The sequence below is a fragment of the Fusarium oxysporum genome, chromosome 14, assembly GCF_000149955.1.
Source record: "Fusarium oxysporum f. sp. lycopersici 4287 chromosome 14, whole genome shotgun sequence".
NCBI lineage: Eukaryota > Fungi > Ascomycota > Sordariomycetes > Hypocreales > Nectriaceae > Fusarium > Fusarium oxysporum.
Window position 1 is genome coordinate 780899 of NC_030999.1, and position 21230 is coordinate 802128.

Here is a 21230-nt window from a genome sequence, read left to right on the forward strand (position 1 = left end):
TGTCAGATGACATATTGATAGGTAAAAGGCGAGATTTTGAACTCGGTATCATGGATTGAGACCCAATATCAATGGGTTTTGTGTCGGCCTAGCACCGATACACGAATGCAGACATTGAACAAAAGATCAGTGTAGATTGAGGACCATCTCTTCTATCTAAAGAGCGACGAGAGTCGGTCTCTTATACCTGTGTTCAGTCTGCCGATCTCATAGGCAGCAGGCTGTTACCTGACGCTAGGTATGGTGTAGCGTTCACGCTGACCGTGAAGCTATTCACAATGGTCGTGATCCTTGCCCTTGACCTAAGCGAAGGTCTCCGGAGCTCGACATTTTGAAAGATTTTTCGAGTGCTAGGGCTGAAAAATCGTTTAACCGTTCAAACGGTTTTAGGATGCCCTTAAACGGTTAAACGATTTAACATGCTTAAACGTTTTAAACCGAACGAACGAATGAACGAACGAACGAAAGTGCCCATGTATGATTGGGAAGCTCGTCTGCGGAGACGATTGGCCGCATCTGTGGAGAGATTCGAGAGCACCGTATATTCTTATGATTAGTCGAAGCCATTTGGTACCGATGAAGCAGGGTATTCAGAGCCAGCCTTCAGCATCATCAAATCGAATACAACATATTCTGGTTCTAACTGATCGCATTTGGTCCCCTTTCTAAACTGAACGGACCCTTGTTTCTTTTTCTCTTATTTTTTCCCTTCCCTTTCTTATTCTTTTTCCGTCTTTCTTTTATTATGGCATAGTAAAGCTATCTAGAGTTCTGATGCCATTGCTGGAGTTGAAGAATATGAAGGCCACTTTTGCTGCTTCCTACTCTCCATGCAGCCTATCTCGGCGTGCCCAATGGGGTCGCGGATGACCAGCACCGAATAAAGTGAGATTTGGCCTTCGTGAATGCCAATGCGCATAATGATGGATGTACCAACGCTCTGCGTATCATCAATCTATAGTGTCTCGTATCGACTGCCATATTTTAGTGCCTTTCACATGATAATTGCATTGACTTTCCAGGATATCGGAATCTGCTAGCCCTAAACGAACTTTGGTGTCGATCTGGCTTTTGATCTCGCTTCCCTGCTTCCGGTCGACCCTCGATTTTGGACGGTGGAGCTTCTTGCCGCCAATGGAAACTAGGCTACCTCAGGTTCTACCGAACGTCCATTAAGAGACTTGGCGACGAGAATCAGTGATATACTTTAGGTCCCAGCCCTTTCGTCAGTTTGGTCTCATTCCTAGCATGCTGAAGTAGGGTAACCTCACGATGAAGTCAGTCATTGTTCTTTCCTTGGTCGCCCTGGCTCACGCGAGGTGCGATTATCCCAGCGGTATAGGCTTGTGGCATCCAGAGAGAGGCCAGAACTTTGCGGTAGTCATGTGGGATTTGGGGATCACTGAACCACAATTCGAGGCGCTCAATCCAACGACAAATATAAATTTAATTTATCCCGAACTAAGCTACAATGTCACAATCAGACCATCCCGATCAGGAAAGTGGACCGATGGATGTCCGCCTTCCCTTCGCATTAAGGATATGTCGGACACCTCCATAGTAGATCCAACAACTGAGACACAAGAAACTCCCGAATCCACGCTTGTTGCCGATGCTGATGGGCATCGTCATCGATCAACTGGCACCATGTATGAGACGGTAGAGACTAGCACTAGATTCAGCACCGTGTTTGCCGATGGCTCTCATCCATCATCTCCATCGGTCGCGGGTGAAACTCAATCTGCCGGCACGCCCTACCCGCCTTTTACAGAAGGCAAAGGGACTGGCACCAGACCTAAAGCCCATACGGCAACAGAGTCGATAAGTGACGTAACGAGCAGTGCAACATCGAAGCCTACAGCCCCATCGTCAATAGATGAAGAAGACAGCCTTGCTCATACGAGTGAGCATGACCATTCGAATGTTTCGGCCACGTCCGAGGCCACTCAGTCAGCATATGTGCCTGAAACGAAACCGACAATCAGTGGAGATCCAGCGGTCAAAACTTCAACTGCTCGGCAGGATATGGCCTCATCGTACGCCACTGTAAACGACGAAGTTACAGGGACATCAACACTCTCAGATGTCTCGTCCAGTGCCGTGTCATCCGAAATCACGGATACGGTGAGTAAGAATGAACAAACTCCGGAGTCGGCAACCGAAGCGTCATCTGCTCGGTCGTCAATCACCGACACGACCAAATTAGAGACGGCACCATCATCGCCATCGTCAACAACATCAACGCTTCCACGAACAGATGACTCTCATGATAGCAAGACGGAGAAACCGAGTGGCACCTCGTTCAAGGAAGAACGCACAGTTTCGTCCGAAGACCTTTCAACTCAGAAGCCCTCAGGAGGAGCTAAGACTGGCGCGCCACCAATCTTGACTACAGATACAGCTACCACTTCGATAGTATCACAAGTATCACAACCGCACGGATCAACTGGATCGGCTGTAGTCTCGAGAGACACAACTCTCACTGAACACACATCAACGCAAACTAAGACCGCGAAGGCGGACGCAGCGCCCGACCCGCTCGTCTCGTCTTTGCCTACTTCGGCGACAACGACGATGAGGACGACGACTAAGGGCGTCACTTCGCCGTATACTGAATCGTTAGACCAGACAGCCAAACAAACAACAAATTTGTCGACAGAAACAACTACGTTCGTAACTTCGCCATCAAAGACAACATTGGAGACCACGACCGCTACAAGCTCATACAATGGAGGAGAGACAAGTTTGCCTCAATGCCTATACGATTCAGTCATGTTCGGTCTCAAGCAGAAGGACGGTGAACTGTTATTGAACATGGCAAAGGATTGTAGATATTTGATAGAACAATGAAAGCCGGTGACAAATGCATCACAATCTACAGGAAAGACTCATCCAAGATTGACTACGCATTCGAAATCTGTCCAAAATACGGTCAGAATATAGAAATCCCTTCGGACAGGATAGCTTTTCCCGCAGAGATATTTGTTTTCTTTAAAAGATCTGGCGTTGGTGTAAGTTCCTGAAACAGCCTCAAGATCGTTTTGACGGATCTCAAGGAACGATATCAGTCATCATGGCAATGGAGGATGGTAGGATACTGCGTGCCTCGAATATAAGTTGGAGATTGGGTAATTGGCTACCAAAGGTAGCAGTCGAGGTAATGATCCAAGAGGTGATGGGGTAGGATTTAGGACGTAATGCTCGCCGGCTTTCTGCCTCTTTTTGGACTCCACCTTCCTTCTCTCTTCTTAGTCCTTCAGCCAGTCTGCTATGCTACGAGCCCAAGGAATTGGACGTAACAGGAAACTCTTGATTTCCACCTGAAGACAGCTCGTATGTACTATAGCACAGTTTGTCGTGCGGTATCTGTTATTGCCGAGGCCTGTATATAAGCCTGCTCTCTTGTAGTCCACTTCTGCATTTTTCCCATAGTATCGTCTGCTTCTTCAACTTATTGGTGATCTACAAAATTGATAAACATTGTATTTTCCTCTTTTCCTTTTTCGCTTCCCTTTATACGTTGTCATATGTTTGACGTCTCACAAAGTTGCATTCAATCATCACATCGCATCTCGCCACCTTCACTATGCTCGCTAGCTCTCTTCTCATCTTTACTTCAACTGCTTTGACTTTAGCCTCACCTGCTGAATATCATGGTCGAAGTTCTAGCTGTGAATCTGGAAAGCCTGTGCCTGTGCTTCCTGTTAATGGCGGTCGTAAGTGTTGATCCACCCTTAACCTTATGTAACGTCTTGTATCTCACCAACACGACCAACAGCTTCCGAACTCCCCGCTCCTCCTCGAGATGTAACTCTGAAGCACATTGCCCTTGGGTTTGGTATTCAGAATTATAGCTGCGCTGAGGCTGGTGCTACCCCTGCAGCTATCGGTGCTTTGGCTGTTCTCTACGACGTTACCTGCCTCTATCCAGGTCAAGCTCATTCGTCTTTAAAAGCCAAGAAATGGGCTTCTCTCCCTTCTGATGTTCTCAATACCAGAAAAGTCCCTCTGAATCGCAATGATGACGGTGGTGCCTCTCTCACCAATCCTTTCCCCAAGAAACAACCTCTCAAGGTTGAAGGTCTCCGCAAAAGCATCCCCTACCTTGGTCGCCACTTCTTTAACGCTGCTGGTGTCCCCACTTTCGACCTCGACAAGGCCAACCAGCTCCTCATTGCTAAGAAGATAGACGGTATCAAGGCCCCCGCTTCTGCTCCCGCTGGCCCTGAAGGTACCGGCGCTGTTGATTGGCTCTACCTGGGGGATGCTGGTGGCAGCCAGGGCGTCTCCCTAGTCTACCGCGTCTTGACCGCAGGGGGTGCTTCTCACGGTTGCAAGGCCAAGGGCACCGACAGCACCTCTTACACCGCTCTCTATTGGTTCTACGGTTAAATAAAACCAGTCATTGACTATAGAACGGCGGTTTATCGTAAGTTTATGAAAATTCCAGACTTGCTTGTAAACATGGATACTTGTATGTTTCAAGATAATCGTTTATGGACAGATACAGGATCTCTGGCTTCCCGAGCAAATACCTATGTTATTGGTGTGAGTCAATGCCTTGAGGATATTTGACGGCTTGTTTCTACAAACTGCACGGCTTGGACGGCGCTATAGTCTACGGGAAGTAGTAGTAGGACAGGTAGTTAGTTGCTGCAGAACGGGTTGAAGTGTATTATCCTGACATGGACCATATTGTGAGCCTGTGTATATATCAACTACGATGCAAATAGCCTGGGGCTTACTCATATGACGGAACCGGGGCTACACAACACATCCCGTTCTGCGTTCAATACCGTAATTCCTCTTTTCGATTTTCTCTCTCTCTGTTTCGTCGGTACAGAACCCCAAACCCACCTTTATACTTATTTTATCTCCTGTTTCTGGATCCTGCTATTTACTGTGGCTACCTAGGTTTCAATTCTCTCTGTCACATTATGCAGTATTAAACTATCTCTCAAGAGGCTCAAACTGCCGATGAGCTCAACCCAGTTATTTGTGATCTCGCCGAGGGCATGTATTTGGGACCATCTCTACTCATTGTTGCGTACTTCGACCGTTATAAGACATATTGAGTTGCGACGTAACAGGAATTCATTGCATGACTCGGCTGTCTTGTTCAGGATATGTACATATTTATAACAATGCTAGAGTACGAACTACTCCCATTAATGTTCCATTAAATATAAAAATGTCGCAAATTTCTTTTACCAAGTAGAGAATTTTGGGGCCTAGTGTGGCGCGCTGCCAAGTGTTCACATTCAAGAGGAAAAGGGTTGGCTGCGACTAAACCATGCATTAAACAAGAATAATGAGACCGGCCGTGTAAGCGATGACAATCCCCTTCCGTCATTGTGACGCAAAAAGCTGCAAGCGTTTCGGGTGGACAGAGTTTGATCAAGAGTGCCTTGGTGGTTTCACGTCCATGGGATACAAGGACAACTGCAACCATCACGACGTAGGTTGCGGAGTACGTCGTACAGATAGAAGGCCTGTGGTCAAGTCTTCACTCATTTACCGAGTAATATACACGGTCGTATCGCCTCACACCCGATATCAAATTCTGCCACTTCCTCTTCGTACATTCGTGTTATCTATCGCTATAACTGAACCGGCTGCGGCAGAGCATACAGGCGATGTTGGCTATGTCACCAGACACACTTTCTTGGACTGCCTCTTTTTACCGATCCTCGACGATTACGCCGCTGCCACGAGCTAGATGCTGCATATATTTAACCGCGATAAAACCCTCGGTCATCGCAGGAGCGAGTGTCGTTCCCGCGCCCTGAGTTCCAAGTAGCGCAACTGATGCGTTACCTCCAGCAAACAAACCCGAGATCACGCTTCCATCTGCCCTCAGTACTCTTGCGAACTGGTCAGTCTGAGGACCGCCTCTCGTGCCAGCATCACCGGGAAAGATTCTGATGCCATAAAAGGGGCTTTCCTGGACAGGGCCTATGCATGGGTTCGGCACCACAGTTGGATCACCGATGAACTGCTGGTACTTGTCCTCGCCCCTATGAAAATACCCATCTCGACCTTGATCACACATTTCATTCCACTCGTCCACCGTCGTCTGCAGATTGCGGCTCGGCACATGCATCTGCTCAGCTAGGCCGTCAATAGTATCCGAGCGCAAGAGCAAGCCTTGTTCGACAGCCTGGTCAATCTGCCAGGTGCTCTTGAGGCTCCCAATGGGATATCTTCTTCTGTATCTCCGATCAAAGACAAGCCAGAAGGTGGCCGCTTCTACGTCCTCATTCGCTCTCTCATACATGGACCTAACGGCCTCACCGTAGGGCTGAGACTCGGAGAAGAAGCGGCGGCCACAGCCATCGACTACTATAGAGAACGGCTTGGATATGGCAAACATGGCCTCCGTCACTTTCCCTGTCCTAGGATCGATCATGGTGGGGATGCCCCAGACTTGGCCGAGCTGTGCACTACCAGCACCGATCCTTTGGCCGGCTCGCAGCGCGATGCCGGCGTCTCCGTCAGATGCAAGGCTCCATTCCGCCTTGGTCGGCATACCTGAAGTTGCTTCGCTCGTGGCTGTACCCGTAAGGTATGCATCTCTCATCTCCTGGTTCTGTGAGAAACCTCCTGTGGTTAAGATCACACCCAGCGATGCGTGGATGTCGACAGATTCGCCACTACCTCTGCGTTGAACCTTTGCTCCTATTACACCATCATCATGTCCAGATAGCAAGAGCTCACTCAGCTCCCATCCAGTCCAGATTTCCACATTGTCGTGTTCCTTGCACACCTTGAGGAGCTGAGCGATCAGCGATCGACCCATCGACACAGGCCTCGACATTCCCTTTGGAAGAGCCGAAACTTCTGCACGACACTGCCCCGAGGAACGCAGCCTTGTCAAGACTCGAAAGTCCTCGAATCGGGGGATCACGGGTGCGCCATCTGGTTTTGGAAGGTATTTCTGGTAGTGACCTAGGCTTGCCGCATCAAAAACCGCGGGGTCCAAGGTGCGACCATGGTGGACCGCACCTTCGATGTGCGGGTGATAGTCTGGAAACTGGGATGGTTTGGCCATCCATCGGAAGCCTTGGTCTCTGAAGTATTTCATCATCTCGGGTCCCTGCGTCAAAAATGCGTCGAGACGCTCATCACGTAGGCGCCCATGGAAGGCTTGTTCCTCAAGACTTGAGCATGTAAGTTTCGCCACAGCATTGATGTAGCGGGCGGCTTGTTCTTTGCTATCTTGGATGCCAGTTCCCTGCATGAGGAAATTGTTGGGCATCCACATGCAGCCACCGGACCTGAAAGTCGTGCCGCCAACGTGATCTTCCTTCTCAGCGAGGATGACTCTGAGCCCTGGATCATGCGCCGCGGCCGCTGCTGCTAAGCCGGCAGCGCCAGCACCTATGATGAGAATGTCGCATTTGATAACTGATGTTCGTTGATGGTTGGGCGCTTGGTGATGACCAAAATCTTGATGACCTGTGGCGCACGTCATCTCTTCTTGGTCAAGCGATGGCATGGCTTGGTTCCTTTGTTTGTCAACAGGTGAGATGGACGTGTGGTTCTTGTATAGGCTTATTCTTCCCATATTCGAATTTATGCCATTGAGATGTCTTGACTTCATCTTATACAACTATACGCACAGCTCTCGCGTCACCATTCACGTACGCCCAACCAGATCTACGGTGGTTATTGAAGCTGTTCAAAATTGGATCTCGGTCATCGATATCGAGAGGAACTACTCACGCATACTTTAGGCCGTAAGACCACAGGGACTCCTGTAACATCGGAAGAAAGAGTGCAGACAAAATTGGCCGAAATTTGTGTTACTCTTGGCACAGTAGCTCTGACAAGCACCAGTAGCAGTTGGCCCCCGTCCATAGATGCGTCCGAGTTAAGTTGTCTTGCTACGATGGGATGCCCGGCAGCCCGATCGAGCGGTACATCTCTGTGGTAGGGGCATCGATCCAAACACGCTCTCGACCCTGAAACAGACAGGAAAGGTTGTTGTCACGTCGTTTTCACACTCCGTGTCTCTACCGTACGTGTGCACATGTAGTAATCATTCGGATCACGATTGCTTGCTTGTCAATATTCGTTCTTCTACTGTAAAGAAGATGCGAAAATATGTTTTGGTTGACAACGCACCAGCTTATTGGTGATTGCACACGATGTCGGCCAATTTCATGTGTTGGTGAGATGTGTTGTTCGCAGTTGTAGGTACAGTCTAAAAGCTAGACTCAAAGGTGTCCGAACCATCACATAGATCTGCTCGTCGAATCACCCGTCAAGATTTAGTGGTGTTTCCTCCTTCTCTCTCTCCCTTCCTCTCTCCCCCTCTCTCTCCCTCTCTCTCTCTCCCTCTCCCTCCCTCCCTCTCTCTCCCTCCCTCTCTACCCTCCCTCTCTCCCTCCCTCTCTCCCTCCCTCTCTACCTTCCTCGCTACACCTTGAGAACTAGTCGAGATTGGATCGGCCACCTCCCGATCGCGTCGCACTTCCCATCTTGCTTCATAGTGCAAGCGACTGTCACACTATTCAGGCTTCGTAAGCAGCTGCGAGGTTTGGTGTTTTACTTCAGGTCTATACTCACTGCGCGTTCCCAATCCCGAGAATCCATGAGCCAGCCGGCAGGCGCCCCGATGGTGACAAGCCATTGTTCCTTGATAGGGTCGAAACATTTGAACCGTCAAGGGACACGATATGCTTGGACGTTTTTTGTATAAACTCGCATCTAGAGAGCGCAACGATTTTTGGAATGTCGCTCTCCCATCCTCGAACTTTAGGACATAGTCAGTCATTGGGTAGTTTTTGGTAAAGCGGCCACCACCAGGACGTACCTCTCTAATACTGCGGCGTATCGCGCCAGAAGGTCGAGGCTCCACGCCAACCCATGACGAGCAGCCCGGGTCCCAAAAGCACAAGTCTAGAGAAATGCCGTCGAACTTCGCAAGCCTGGCCGCTTCTCGGAGCAGGGTGCTTCCGTCAATGAAAGCCTCTCTCATGCTGAAGCGTTTGCCGGGATTCCGCTTCTGGCCTCTCCGCGGCCTTACACGTCGCGCAGGACGAGCAGTCCGTTTCTTCTGCGATGAGGTAGTATTGAGCCTCGGATGCTCAAGCTGTTTTGTGGCATGTTGCATAGTATTGCAGTGAGTCTGCGCCAGGTCATGGGTGCTCATTGTGTCAAGGCTTGATTTCTCGCAGCTATGAGTTAGATCCCAAGATAAAATCGACTTGAGCGCAAATAGAATGGTTTTGTACGTTTTGTGCGACAGGCCCCGGTCGGCTCCAGAAAACGCCGTATGACGGCGATTTTTCGACTTTTGGAACTTGGTGTTCACGTGCACTTGGCTACCTAATTGACACATAGCAGACGGAGCCCAATTTGGCCGCTTCTACTCGTCTAGCCACTTTAATCATATTTGCGCTTTTTTGGACTTTTGACTCTTGATGTCGTTCGGGATGATGTCACCAATCAAACACAACAGCAAGTAACCGGGCACTATCTGGCTTGTCGTCCCATCTTGTCCAGTTCCATCAAAAAAGCCGATTTTGGGAGTCGATGGCATGCGGGCGACAGCTCGTCTTTCCCAATTGTCTTGCTTCGTCAGGCCGTGAAGATCAGGCCTGGCGACAACATGTAACGCAACTTGAAGAACTATTCCACAAAGTCGCACTGCGACTATCAATGCTGCAAGCTTATCCGGAAAGGCCATTTTCATGTTATGAAGCTGATTATGAACGAGGTATCCTCCGCAAGTCATGGGATCCAATAGACTCGACCTGAGCCAGCCGGCGGGCGTCTGGATGGCGACAAGCCATTGTTCGTTGAAGGGGTCGCAGCATGGAATAACCACAGTTGCATTAGTTTTACCCAGATAAATAAGTAAATGAATAAATAATCCTATTCGACCTATTCTTTTTCTTTTTCTTCTATGCATCATGTCGTCTTTTCTCTCAAGACAACAAGACCTATCTTGCTAGGCCTTCTCTACTCTTCATCTCGATTCTTCAATGAATGAAAGAAAAAGAGAGGAGAAAGAAGTGCAACAAAGAGCAGGTGAAAGTATTGGTGTTCACGTCTGGTCCAGCATCCTCGTAACCATTCATCTGAGTCACTGCTGTAATGATGATCGCTAACAACTGATTTCCAGCAATATGACCCGGCTGCAGTCCGTTCTCTACCGCCGTTGTGGTATGTTTCGAACTGTCGGGCCAACCTGAGACAGCAGTCGATGGCGAACCTCACGACAACGGCGACCGCCTCCCTAACCATGGTTATGGGTCATCACCTATGCCGTTGCCATTGCCGTTGCCGTTGCCGTTGTCGCTGAGATGGCCGTCGATACTGTCAACACCGCGAACAGCATTATCCGCACAAGCGTCGAGTGAGGCATCATTTCGGAATCCAATCGCGGGCTCATCAGTACAAACGTTGTCACGACCTCGACGTCCGGTCACCCTCGGTGCTGGCTTCGTGTCCTTGCACGGCTTCGCCTTGGCCGGCTGCTTCCTTAGTCTCGCTGGTCTCAGAGCAAGCTTGCCATTGGACACAACCAGCCTCCACCAAACGTCTTGAATCTGCAATCATCGTCGCGGTCAGCGGCTTGCCAAATCGGCTTCTCCAGGCTCCTATACTTCCAAACCTAGTGTAGTCCGCTCAGCGCTGAGGTTACATCGGTAGTTGCGATCGACAAAGTCTGCTCTGCATTGAACCCACATCACGTGGCACAACAACTGCCAAAACGGACTTTTAATCGCCGATCTAGTGGCCAGGCCCTTGAGCTCTTGGCGGCGGCACATTTCTGCCGCTGTTGGATACTACAAGGTGGTGCGGGGCCAGCGTCAGTAGTTTATTGTAGTTTTTTTGAGAATGTCCCAAAACGGACTAAGCCCGAAATCAACCCCGCCATGTCTCAGTCATAACAGAATCTAGGTATTTCGGTGCCCGGGCTTCGAAGACCCGTATTACAATAGACTTACAGTCATTTGCCTCTTATAAGAGCCAGCCCGATTTATTATCCTCTTCAGTTTGTCCGGTCGTGTATGGAGTCTAAATTCACTTGGGATCAGTAATACCCATCTAAATGCTGTTAGTGACTACGAAGGGCAGGAATCATACTAGCGTCTGTAGTACACTAGGCATCCGCCACATTTAGTCCATTTTAGGGCATTCTCGATAAAACTACAATAATAAACTACTGACGCTGGACCCTGTATGTATGTATGTATATTTTTCGTCCGGGGGGCCATCGGCCCCGAAAGTCCCCTACTGGGGCACAGGACGTGCTGGGCTAGAGAAGTCGGAATCTATCTACACGCTATTTACAGAAATGCTATTGGCTACAAAGGATTAGTCATTCGCAACGCGAAATTAGTCTTCCGCTCGGTATCCGATTTCTGCAAACGCGTCAGTAGACCGCACTCTATCCAGCATATCATCGGCACAAATGGCGCATCCTATCGGGCCTGTTACCCGTCAGCGGGACGGCAAGGGCGGAGCTGGCATATCGCAGCCGCTTTTGGCCTGATATCAGGAGAGTTGAGACCAGTCTGTGTGTGTGCGGCAGCTCGAGACTACCTCAAGGTGGTCCCGGCCAGATGGAGGGCGTGGTGGCGCCCTTCGTCTGGCCGTGAGCATATGAGAGAGGAAGAAAAGGTAACAAAAGAAATGTGTGGAAGATAAAGAAAGGAAGAGAGTCGCGAGTGCTTCTCCAGTCGCGGTCGCCTAATAACGAGGGCAAATCTTTCCAAAGAACGCGCTGTCCTTGGAAAGGTCGACGAATTTGGTAAAAGCTCTCCCTGTTGCTAGATTGATTGCTGCATTCGGTGAGGGTGCAAGCCTCATCCGATGACGCGGCGGTACTTTTCTGCAATAGAAGATGTGATCCGGTGCTTTGCGTCGGTTGCACGAGCAGACCAAGCGTGCATCGCTATGGTCGAATCTCTCGTGATATGCGGCGAAATCCCCGTGGAGGGATCTCGCTGCCAGCAGATGGTGCAAGGCTGCTCGCGGGAGTGACAGCTCCGACGGGCAGCCTGTGGTCGCCTTGAGTTTGAGTCTCTTGTACTGCTCGGGAGCGGACGTGGACCACCATGCCTCGAATGCTTCTTTCAGTTTCTGTCTTGCGATTCTTCGTAGGTGAGCCAGCGTCGGTTGAGCATCTTTGGGCTCGGGCAGTGCTGATGCTGCTTTTGCCAGTATGTCGGCCTGTTCGTTGCCGGGGATATCGGAGTGTCCTGGCACCCAAAGCACCTGGACGGCTCCATGCGATGTTGCCAGAGCCTGGAACTCAAGGAAGACGTGTTGGGAGGAGTCAGAGGGTGTACCTCGCAGGCACGCGGCGGCTGCGAGGTTATCTAGGCAGATGAAGATGTGCTGTGCTGCATCTCGCAGGTTTAGAGCAGCCTTCAGGCCCTCCAATGCCCCGGTAGCTTCAGCGTCGAAGACCTCAGCAGGTCCAAGGCGACCCGATCCGTCAAAGATTGGGACATTGTTCCGGTGAATGGTAAAGCCGTAGCTGGCCACCCCTTCTGAGGACAAGGAGCCATCGGAGTACACAACCAAGGTGAGCGAGTCGAGAGACCCGACCCAGCGGAGGAAGGCGTCGGCCGATTTCTCTTTCGATGCTATCTGGAGCGGAGGTATCTGTTCTTTATGGAAGTATCGCTGAACGAGTTTAGGCCGCGTACAGGATGCCAAGAGTTCGTCTGTGCGTCGAAGACGTGTCCTGAAGACGCTTTCTGTCTGTATTTGATATCTTCGCTTGATGAGGTTATGGTAAGTAGGTTGGTGAGGCCGGCGTGGCGGGCGCGTTCGGCCCGCCAGAGGGTGAGCTTCATCCAACGATTTGAGTCGTGCGGAGAATCTAAGTCGCCTTGCTTCGAGCAGTTGATCGACTGGTGGTATACCGCTTTCTCTTTGTAGGATGGCGATAGGTGTCGTCTTCCAGACAGGTAGTATGGCTCTCATCGCCTGGTTCATGGCCTTGGTCATTATTTGTACGAGGTGCTGATTGCTAGATGGTAGGTCCTTCGTGGGCTGGTTCCAACGTGGCCTGGACCTGCCCGGGTACCATGCCTCCGAGCCGTGAAGCAGTACTGGCTCGACACATGCTCTGACGGCACTTCGAACGGCGCTCGGTAGAGGGCCGTGTATCGTGTTAGTGAGGCCCCGTAGATGGTAGGCCACTGCCTTCGCTTTAGCCGCCCACTTCTCGACATGAACTCGGAACGATAGTCTGCTGTCCAGCCAGATGCCAAGCCAGCGCAGAGCTGATTCGGGGTGCTTCTCTACATCGTCGTGGCGTACTGCTGGAGCAGTACTGAGCTTGCTACGAGAGAAGTGCATGACTTCGGTCTTCTTCGTGTCAAAGGAAACGCCGTTCGCTGCGCCCCATCGCACCATCTCGGCGATGGAGCTAGATGCCATAGCAGTAGTCTCGTCTACTGTGTCGCCTACGGACAGGATGGCCGTGTCATCTGCATAGCCGAAACGACCTCGCGGGTTGCCCAGTCGGTAAATAGGCTCAGTGTAGAGCAGAAAGAGTATTGGCGATGCCGGCGACCCCTGAGGGAGGCCGCACTGAAGGGGAGAAGAGGGCGTGACTGTGTCTTGGTACCTGACACGCGCCGACCGGTCGCCCATGAAGGAGCCGGCCCAGCGAGCCAGATGATTAGGCCAGCCTTGCTCACGAAGACGCAGGACGAGCCTGTTGCGCATGACAGTGTCGAAAGCACCTTGGACGTCCATTGTGACTAGAGTCGCCACCTTCTTGCGTGCAAACGCTTCTTCAATATCATGGACCAGAGCAGTTACCAAGTCTGTTGCAGACCTCTTGGGGAGCGCCCCAGCTTGCTGCGGATGAAGGACGCTGTAGTGAACGGCTGCCCAGGCTAGGCGGCGCGCGATCAGTCGTTCTAGTCCCTTACCAAGACAGGAGAGCAGTGAGATGGGTCGCCATGCTCGCGGCTCTGTGAGGTCTCTGCGTCCCGGTTTCGCGATCATGACCACCTCGGCCTCCTTGAATGGTTTTGGATGATGGCCTATGGTAAGGCATCCTTCGAAGAGACGACGGACGTGTGTACCGATGGTATGCCATACTGCTTCAAGAAGTTTGACTGTGATATTGTCTGACCCTGGGGATGTATTGCCTGTGTGACAAGTCGCATATTGCGCCTCCTCCAGAGAGATTTCGGGAGAGAATGGGATCGATCTAGGTGGGAATACTGGCGTCCATGCGTTTGCGATGTCGTCCTCCGCAGTTCTTCGTTCAAGCGTGGCCTGTCGGAGTGCGTTGGCTTTATCCATCTGGCTTTCGTACACGACGTTATCGACCTGTAGAGGTGGCGGCTGGAAGGCTCCTGGGGACTTTAGCCACCGGACAGCTTTGAAAACATCGCTACTGCTGGAGAAGCCATCGATGAGGTTACGCCAATAGCGCCTCTTGGCCCGACGGACCACACGATGAAAGCCTCTTTTGGCGATCTGAACATCCTGGTTGAAGCCGAGCAGGTAGCTTCTTCTGATGGCTCGAAAAGCAGCCGCGGCGTTGGCGCACTCCTCCGTCCACCAGGGAGCCGGACGTCCGCCTTTCCGTGCGGGCCTCCCAGACGCTTTTGCTGCTGATGTTAGTAGACTCACAAGTGAAGAGGCAAGCTCGTCCAGCTCCTCGGGGGTCGAATCTGTCAGGGGTATTCCTGTGGCGCCAAGCTCTACGATCTCGACGAATCGTTTGAGCTCGTCTTCCGTCGTCACTCGAATCTTGCCTGGCTGCATCGGAGTCGATCTGACGTCTGGGAAAGTCAGGCTGAGCGTGAAGTGGTCAGAGCTGGTGGCGAGATGGTCCTCGACGATAGCTTCAGCAAGTGGTAGGTTAGTAAAGGCAAGATCGATTGTGTTGCCGTACGGGTTTGCTGGGATGTCTAAAGTGTTGAGAAGGCTGAGGTCATTCTCAGACACCCATCCTGCTATCTCTTGGCCCCGGTTCGTAGTTTGGCCTGTTTGCCAGCTACAATGTCTGGCATTGAAATCGCTAGCTACGAGGCAACGTTCCGGGACAGACCATTGAAATAGCGTGTCTAGGGCGTCCCTCTCGTCGTTCTGACGATAGAAGTTGACGATCGTCAGGTCGTTGATTGTGAGCCAAAGGATATCACGAGTCTGAAAAGGCCGAATCTGGTCAGCAAGAAGTCTTGGGTCTCGTCGGACATATGTCATCACTCTAGGCCGAGTGTCGTTGCTGTTCCACATGTCGACCGGCGTAAATGTGTCGTATGCAGGGTGAGTCTTAGTTAAAGTGCGGGTCTCTGTGTGAGCCGTCCACGGCTCTTGCAAGAGCACAACGTCATATTGTTCCGAGTCGGCCAGCGCCAGGGCGCAGTCGTGGGCCGGAGGGATCTTGCCGACGTTGGCCTGGAAGACCTTAAGCAGCTTCTTGTCGTTCTTTTGTGTCTGCGAGTACCTATTCCTGGTCATGAGATCGGTTGATGAGTATTATTCGACGCTTACGCGGTGAGCCTGGCCTGGGATGTTCAGGCTCCTCCTCTGCCTCATAGCCCGTCCTAGGGGCGGTAGCCACCATGATGCACGAGGGTGCCCCTGACGCAGCCGGACTCGGGGTGCGAGCGTTCGACTGTTGATATAATGCGATATCATCCCTTGGCAACTCAGTTGTGCTTTGTTGGATTTCCGTAAGCGACTCTGGCTGTGGATTTAAGTGCCGTTGTCGGTATGTCTCCGCGCCAACCATCCGGATATGCTCTCGTTGTTCTTTAGTAAGTCGGCGAAGGATGCCGCGTACTCTCTTCGGCCGTGCTGGGCACTTACGAAGGCTGGCCTCGTGGGAGCCTAAGCAGTTGATGCACTGTTCCCATGCAGCGCAGTCGTCTACAATGTGGCCAGTCTTGCCACAACGTTGGCAGACTGGCTGTCTGTGACAGTTGCGGGCAAAATGGTGGCCCCGGCACTTCTCACATTGTCTAGGTCGGTCGGTTTTGTCAACAAGTCTAGCTGCGCTACTGCCGAAAAGAGACCAGAATCTTTTTGTAGGCTTCAGAAAGGACACAAGTAGGGCCTTGGTCAAGGGGTTATCCGAGAATTGTCTTCCGGTACGTACGTCAATGGGCTTGAGCCCCGTCTGGATTTCTATCTCGTCGCTGACGACGCTGTCACTATCCACCTCATTTCCGTAAAAGCCAGACAGTCTTGTAGGAACGTCTGAGACCACATAGGTGAACCATTCTTTGTTCGTTTCTACTGCTGTAGCTCCCAGTTCAGCGGCCCACTCAGCTTGCTTTTCTACCAGAAAGTCGCGTGTTGCCGAGTCGGCAGCCAGAACGGCCCATCCCGATCTGACCTGGAACACCTGCCGGATCTTGTCTGAGACAGCGCCGAGCTTCTCCCGAATCAGAGTCCGGATGGCATAGCTACTGTGGGCCCTGGCCGGAGCTCCGGCTTCTAGACGGATAAAGACGCGGAGGTCTTGTCGGGGTGGGGCGATGGTCGTCTGTTGCCCTTGGCGATGAGGTGGATCTGTTTGTCGGCTTTTATGTTGTTGTTGTTGTCTGTAGGTCAGACGGTCATGGCCAGTGGGAGGCGCGGCAGCGGCCACGCTGCTGTATGTAGGCTTGGGGGTCACAGGTCCGGAGCAGGAGAGCTCTCGTTTCCAAAAACCGAGGAAATCATTGGCAAAATGCTGAGCGAAGCGTCGTTGCGGTCCGGTGACGAATTGCTGGGCCGCTTCTTCAAACTTAGTACAGAAGGCCCGGAACACCATCAGCTTGGTGTTGTACTCTTCCGCGTGTTCTCGCGCGAGATCGTTGGCTGATTCAACGATAGAGATTGGTCGTTGTTCAAAAGTGGATACGGGACTGGCACGCTCAGCTCCTTCAGTAGCTGTGGTGGTGGCGGCGGCGTTGAGTGGTGAGGATGGTGTCTGAGCCATTCGGCCGGGAGCAGGTGAAACACCAATAGTGCCGTTGACGACTACCGGACTGTTCTGTAAGAGGGCTGCACGGGCTCCCCGGTTCAGGTTGATGGGAGTGTGGATCCCCAGATCGAAGGGATCCAAGGCAGCGGGCGGGATCGTCGAAGACGAAGCCATCGCCGCGGCTTGCGACTGCGCAAAGCGCAGATTGGGATGTTTGTTGTGCACTTGTTAAGGATTTACGTGTAGACAGGGCCACTTTCTTAACATTTGTATGCCAAGAAAGTGTGATGACAAAGGAAGGTGTGTGCGGAGCCGGAACATACGGATAATCCGGTGTATCTAGGGTAGCTGCTCTCCATTCAGATATATCAGATGTACAGACGTTGTATTTGAATTGATTGATCTGGCAAAATTCCATATCTGATATGAATTGATTGATTTGATTGATATATCTGATTGTTAATCTGATCTGACGGCAGCGCTGGACATTACCACACCGGCCGGATACCCGCTTCTCTCTTCACAATCGCCCTCCCAGTCAGCATCTGTCGGCTCACCCAATACACCGTAAACTACCTGAGGAGGACCAAACTCAACTTGAAAGGCTCGCCAATGCAGGAATTGCACCTAGACACATTAGAACATACCTGCGCCAATACTGTAATTCCGCGGCAACCCAGCAAGATGTTTACAACTGCTTAGCAGCAACTCGACGCAAACTTTGCGAAGGACAAACCACTATCCACGCACTTGCTAATCAGCTTGATGAGCAATGGTTTTGGAGCCGGATGCAATTCGGCTCAGATGGTCGAGTCACAGCCGTCTTACTGTGCTTAGTCATTTTTACGGGACCCGTGAAATTAATAGAATCACGGGTACCCGTGAACCTATGGGGCGCCATTGAATTGCATTGACTTATGTAATCCGAAAAGCAGGATTGAATTGAATTGAATTGAATCAATATTGCATTCAATATTGAAACCCGTTGATTGATTAGCAAGCCTGATCTCAAGTCTCCCGTGGCTGCCTTGTTGAAAGTGGGCCACCAGCCATTAATTTTTTTTAGTCCTTCGTCGCTGCAAAGCCTCGACTTGAACCTGTTTCAAGAGCTCAAGATACCATAGAACAGAATGCCGCTCTGCTCACTCGTAAGTCCGAATGTAAAGTCGATTGTGTTGCCTTTCTTCAAGTTGACTCGGCGGGTAGGCTTGCAAATACGTGAATCATAGTGCTTGTCGCCCTTCTCTTCCTTGCAGACGTTCAATTGGAAGCCATGTAGATTAGCCGTCAGCGTGTTAGCTGGGTTGATAATAAACGTCCTATCGGTGCCTTGATTCGTGTCAGTGTAGACATGGATTCCATAGAGGCGGAATACACTTACTCCGGACGTGACCAGACACACTAGCGCCTGGGATGTCTTCCTGCAGACGAATGGACTTTTCCAACTCGGTCACTCCCCGCTGGCTGACTGCCTCGACAGTCCTATAGCCATATTGACCCTTTTTACCATTGGTTCGCACATTGTCCTCCTTTGGAGGCGTGGCTGGTATACAAATTATGTCGTGAATCTCGTGCCCGTTTTCCTGTTCGATGACCGCGGAGCAGTACGTAAACTCTAGACAAATTCCATCCACGTCGTAGGGATTTCCATGCTCATCCTGACACCGGTCTTGGAATTGCCTCGGACCTACATCGCTCAGACAAGAACGCATGAACCAATGATCGTCATGGTTGCAGCCGTGTTCGGCTGGAACTCGCTTATGGAGAGCGTTTTCCACGTCTCGCTTGGACGTTCCATTTACAGGCTGAGCTTTGAAATAAGCAAGAACTCCGTCGATGAATTCTTGTGGAATGGAATCGCTTTCATCAGAAGGTACGATTTTGGCAGGCGATGCATTGACAATGGCCAGAAAGGCGGCGACACCCGCCAAGACTTTCAGAGAGTGATGGCGACCATGATGACAGGCTGGTAGGCTTGGAGAGTATTTTGAAAAGTGTAAATGTAACCTGTATGAATGAGCAGAGGCTTGAGCTTGAGCAGCATTGAAGGGGGAGAGGAAGGTGAGCTTTATAGATTTTGAGGAAGCCAGCTTCAAGCATTTGTCCTGTTGCCTGTGGAGACATGAGTAGTTTAAGGCGATGGCCCAAAAAGGTAGGTTTTGATTTTTGACACATTAAGCTTTGCAAACTGCCGTACTATTGACGCGTATTCATCGCGGCGGCTTTTCAGCTAAACCTTCCGCTGGAATCCAGTCGCAAAGGTTCCCGGCCGTGCCGGATGAACAGGGCCTCTTTCAGGAGGTCAATGACTTCTCCTACCGCAATCCCAGTCACGCCAACTCAAATGCGCTCATGAGGGTCACATAGCAACTCACATTTTACATCCTCTCGACTGACACGTCTTCGCCTGGCCTCTTCACTTGTCCCGATCGAACCCCGCGGAGGATTTTATGTTCTCAGGATTTCACAGTGCCTGATCACGGGGAAGCCAACTGAGAAGACTGATTTCTCTGTTGAAGTAAAAATGGGTTGATTGTATTGTTGTTAGTTCTAAGTTGCATGTGTCTGAAAAGAGCACAGCTCCTTACATAGTATCCACATCCTAGCCACCAGCAGATCGGACCATCTCAGTCATACCGTCTCAACATTCTCATCTCATCCAACTCTTCTCCCTGGCTCAGAATGGAAGAAGAGCGAGCTGTAAGGTTGTTAGACAAAGCATGCACACCCCTCTCAGGCGTCTTTTCTGCTTGGCCACGCGAGCTCTGGGAGATTTTGACCTCCGTTGACAGGGACAGGTAAGGCCTTGTTGAGACAAACCCTGGGGAATCTAGGCCAAGAATGAACTGAACTATAATCCGTTCCTCTAGATTCGTTAGCCGACGCGATTTCGGGACCCAGTCGTGTCGACATTGAATACCCTTCTGCCGGCGACGTAGCCGTAGCTTATTAATCTTTTATATTGTTGCGGCACGTCGGACACCTAGTTTTTTCATCATTTTGAAGGGCGTGTAGAGCAAGAAGGGTTCTGGCCTCAGGATTTGAGTCTGACATGGCTAATGGTTGATAATTACTCGATTAAATTGAAAGGTTACCAGTTGAGGGATGTTTGCGGCGCATGTTTGCCATTCTCACTACCATCAAACGTTAACGTTGTGGGCCCAATGAGGCGTATCCTCCCGGGCGGAATAAATTCATTCATTCATTCCATCAAACAATCCTTGCACTCCCAACTACCGAGCCGAGGCTTTACTAGAAGACGTCAATACGACGTGGCAGGTTCGGTCCGTTCTCTCCATCAGCTATCTTGTAGTGTTTTCTTTGGCTGTATTAGTTGGCGCGCTTGTAGGATCAGACCATCGATTGTTTGCCTAAGCACGAGCATCCAACTTATCGCGCGAGAATACGTTGCCGGCCAGATCACCTCGAACATGGGCATCGGTTTGAATAGGAAGGTTTAATCTTGTTTCTTCCTAGTTCTCCAAATACGGACAAAGCCAAAGTGTTCATTTAAATCTCACAGCGGGGAAAGAATGTATGTCTACCCTCTACGTCCGCTGTGAACAAGACTCATGCATACACACCTATATCTGCCTATGCAGTACGCACAGACACAACCCCTGCTCCTCTCGGAGGGCTTTCTAGTCGAACATCGGAGGAACTTTAGACGACACTTGCGATGACGAGATGAAATTGCGCTGAGATAATCTCCTGAAAGCAGCCTGAATATCAGATATTGTAGACATGGTCGTCACACCATACGTACGTATCGTAACACCAATTTTATGTAAGAGTGGGCAAGGCAACGACTATTCTCTCCTTTTGTAATATAGTCCCACCCAACTGTGCTGTAAATACGTTCACCCAGCCTAGTATATCATGTGTAGTAGCAAGTAAAGTCTAAAATCCTTGTTAAAGTATAAAGAACGTACACTAAGTGTAATGCCAACAGCCGAGGACGAATGGTGCACGAGCGAAGAGACCTTGTACGGAAGCTCCGAAGGAATCAAAGTGTTATTAATGGGGTCTCAGGCATGTTAGCTAAGTGCCGGCCGGGAATTCACTCGGCTTTCACTAAAAGTAACGCCCCTAAAGGGACGCAACTGTCGCTCTCTTTCCCCTTGACTTGAACAGGCCAACCTAAGACACCCTACTATTACAACATAAAGGCTCCGCTATCTAGAATTCCTTCTATTGCTATTTTAAACTTTAAAGCCCATTATTAGCATTTGCTTTGCATCCTTTCTTCGTCCTCAAGTAAACACCACACTGATTGTGAATACAGACCCTGGGTCCGTCAAGTATGTCACTACTTTCTCTC

General features: G+C 50.7%; 5 protein-coding genes across 5 annotated transcripts; 2 read left to right on the plus strand and 3 right to left on the minus strand.

Annotated features, from left to right (window-relative positions):
- Positions 1-1272: 1272 nt before the first annotated feature.
- On the plus strand, positions 1273-2850 carry FOXG_14249 (uncharacterized protein; the record flags this gene model as incomplete). The annotated part of the gene is made up of 1 exon (XM_018394326.1): positions 1273-2850. One exon carries the CDS (start codon positions 1273-1275, stop codon positions 2848-2850), a length of 1578 nt encoding a protein of 525 aa, XP_018253971.1.
- A 736-nt stretch (positions 2851-3586) lies between these two features.
- Positions 3587-4392, plus strand: FOXG_14250 (uncharacterized protein; the record flags this gene model as incomplete). The annotated part of the gene is made up of 2 exons (XM_018394327.1): positions 3587-3716; positions 3779-4392. 2 exons carry the CDS (start codon positions 3587-3589, stop codon positions 4390-4392), a joined length of 744 nt encoding a protein of 247 aa, XP_018253972.1.
- Positions 4393-5680: 1288 nt separating this feature from the next.
- FOXG_14251 (uncharacterized protein) lies at positions 5681-7498 on the minus strand (the record flags this gene model as incomplete). Its single annotated transcript, XM_018394328.1, has 1 exon — positions 5681-7498. The coding sequence occupies one exon, from the start codon at positions 7496-7498 to the stop codon at positions 5681-5683; it is 1818 nt and encodes a 605-aa protein (XP_018253973.1).
- A 2510-nt stretch (positions 7499-10008) lies between these two features.
- FOXG_14252 (uncharacterized protein) lies at positions 10009-10891 on the minus strand (the record flags this gene model as incomplete). The annotated part of the gene is made up of 3 exons (XM_018394329.1): positions 10009-10559; positions 10617-10799; positions 10868-10891. 3 exons carry the CDS (start codon positions 10889-10891, stop codon positions 10257-10259), a joined length of 510 nt encoding a protein of 169 aa, XP_018253974.1. The 3' UTR covers positions 10009-10256.
- Positions 10892-18011: 7120 nt separating this feature from the next.
- FOXG_14253 (uncharacterized protein) lies at positions 18012-18953 on the minus strand (the record flags this gene model as incomplete). The annotated part of the gene is made up of 3 exons (XM_018394330.1): positions 18012-18238; positions 18291-18875; positions 18917-18953. 3 exons carry the CDS (start codon positions 18951-18953, stop codon positions 18012-18014), a joined length of 849 nt encoding a protein of 282 aa, XP_018253975.1.
- Positions 18954-21230: the final 2277 nt, after the last annotated feature.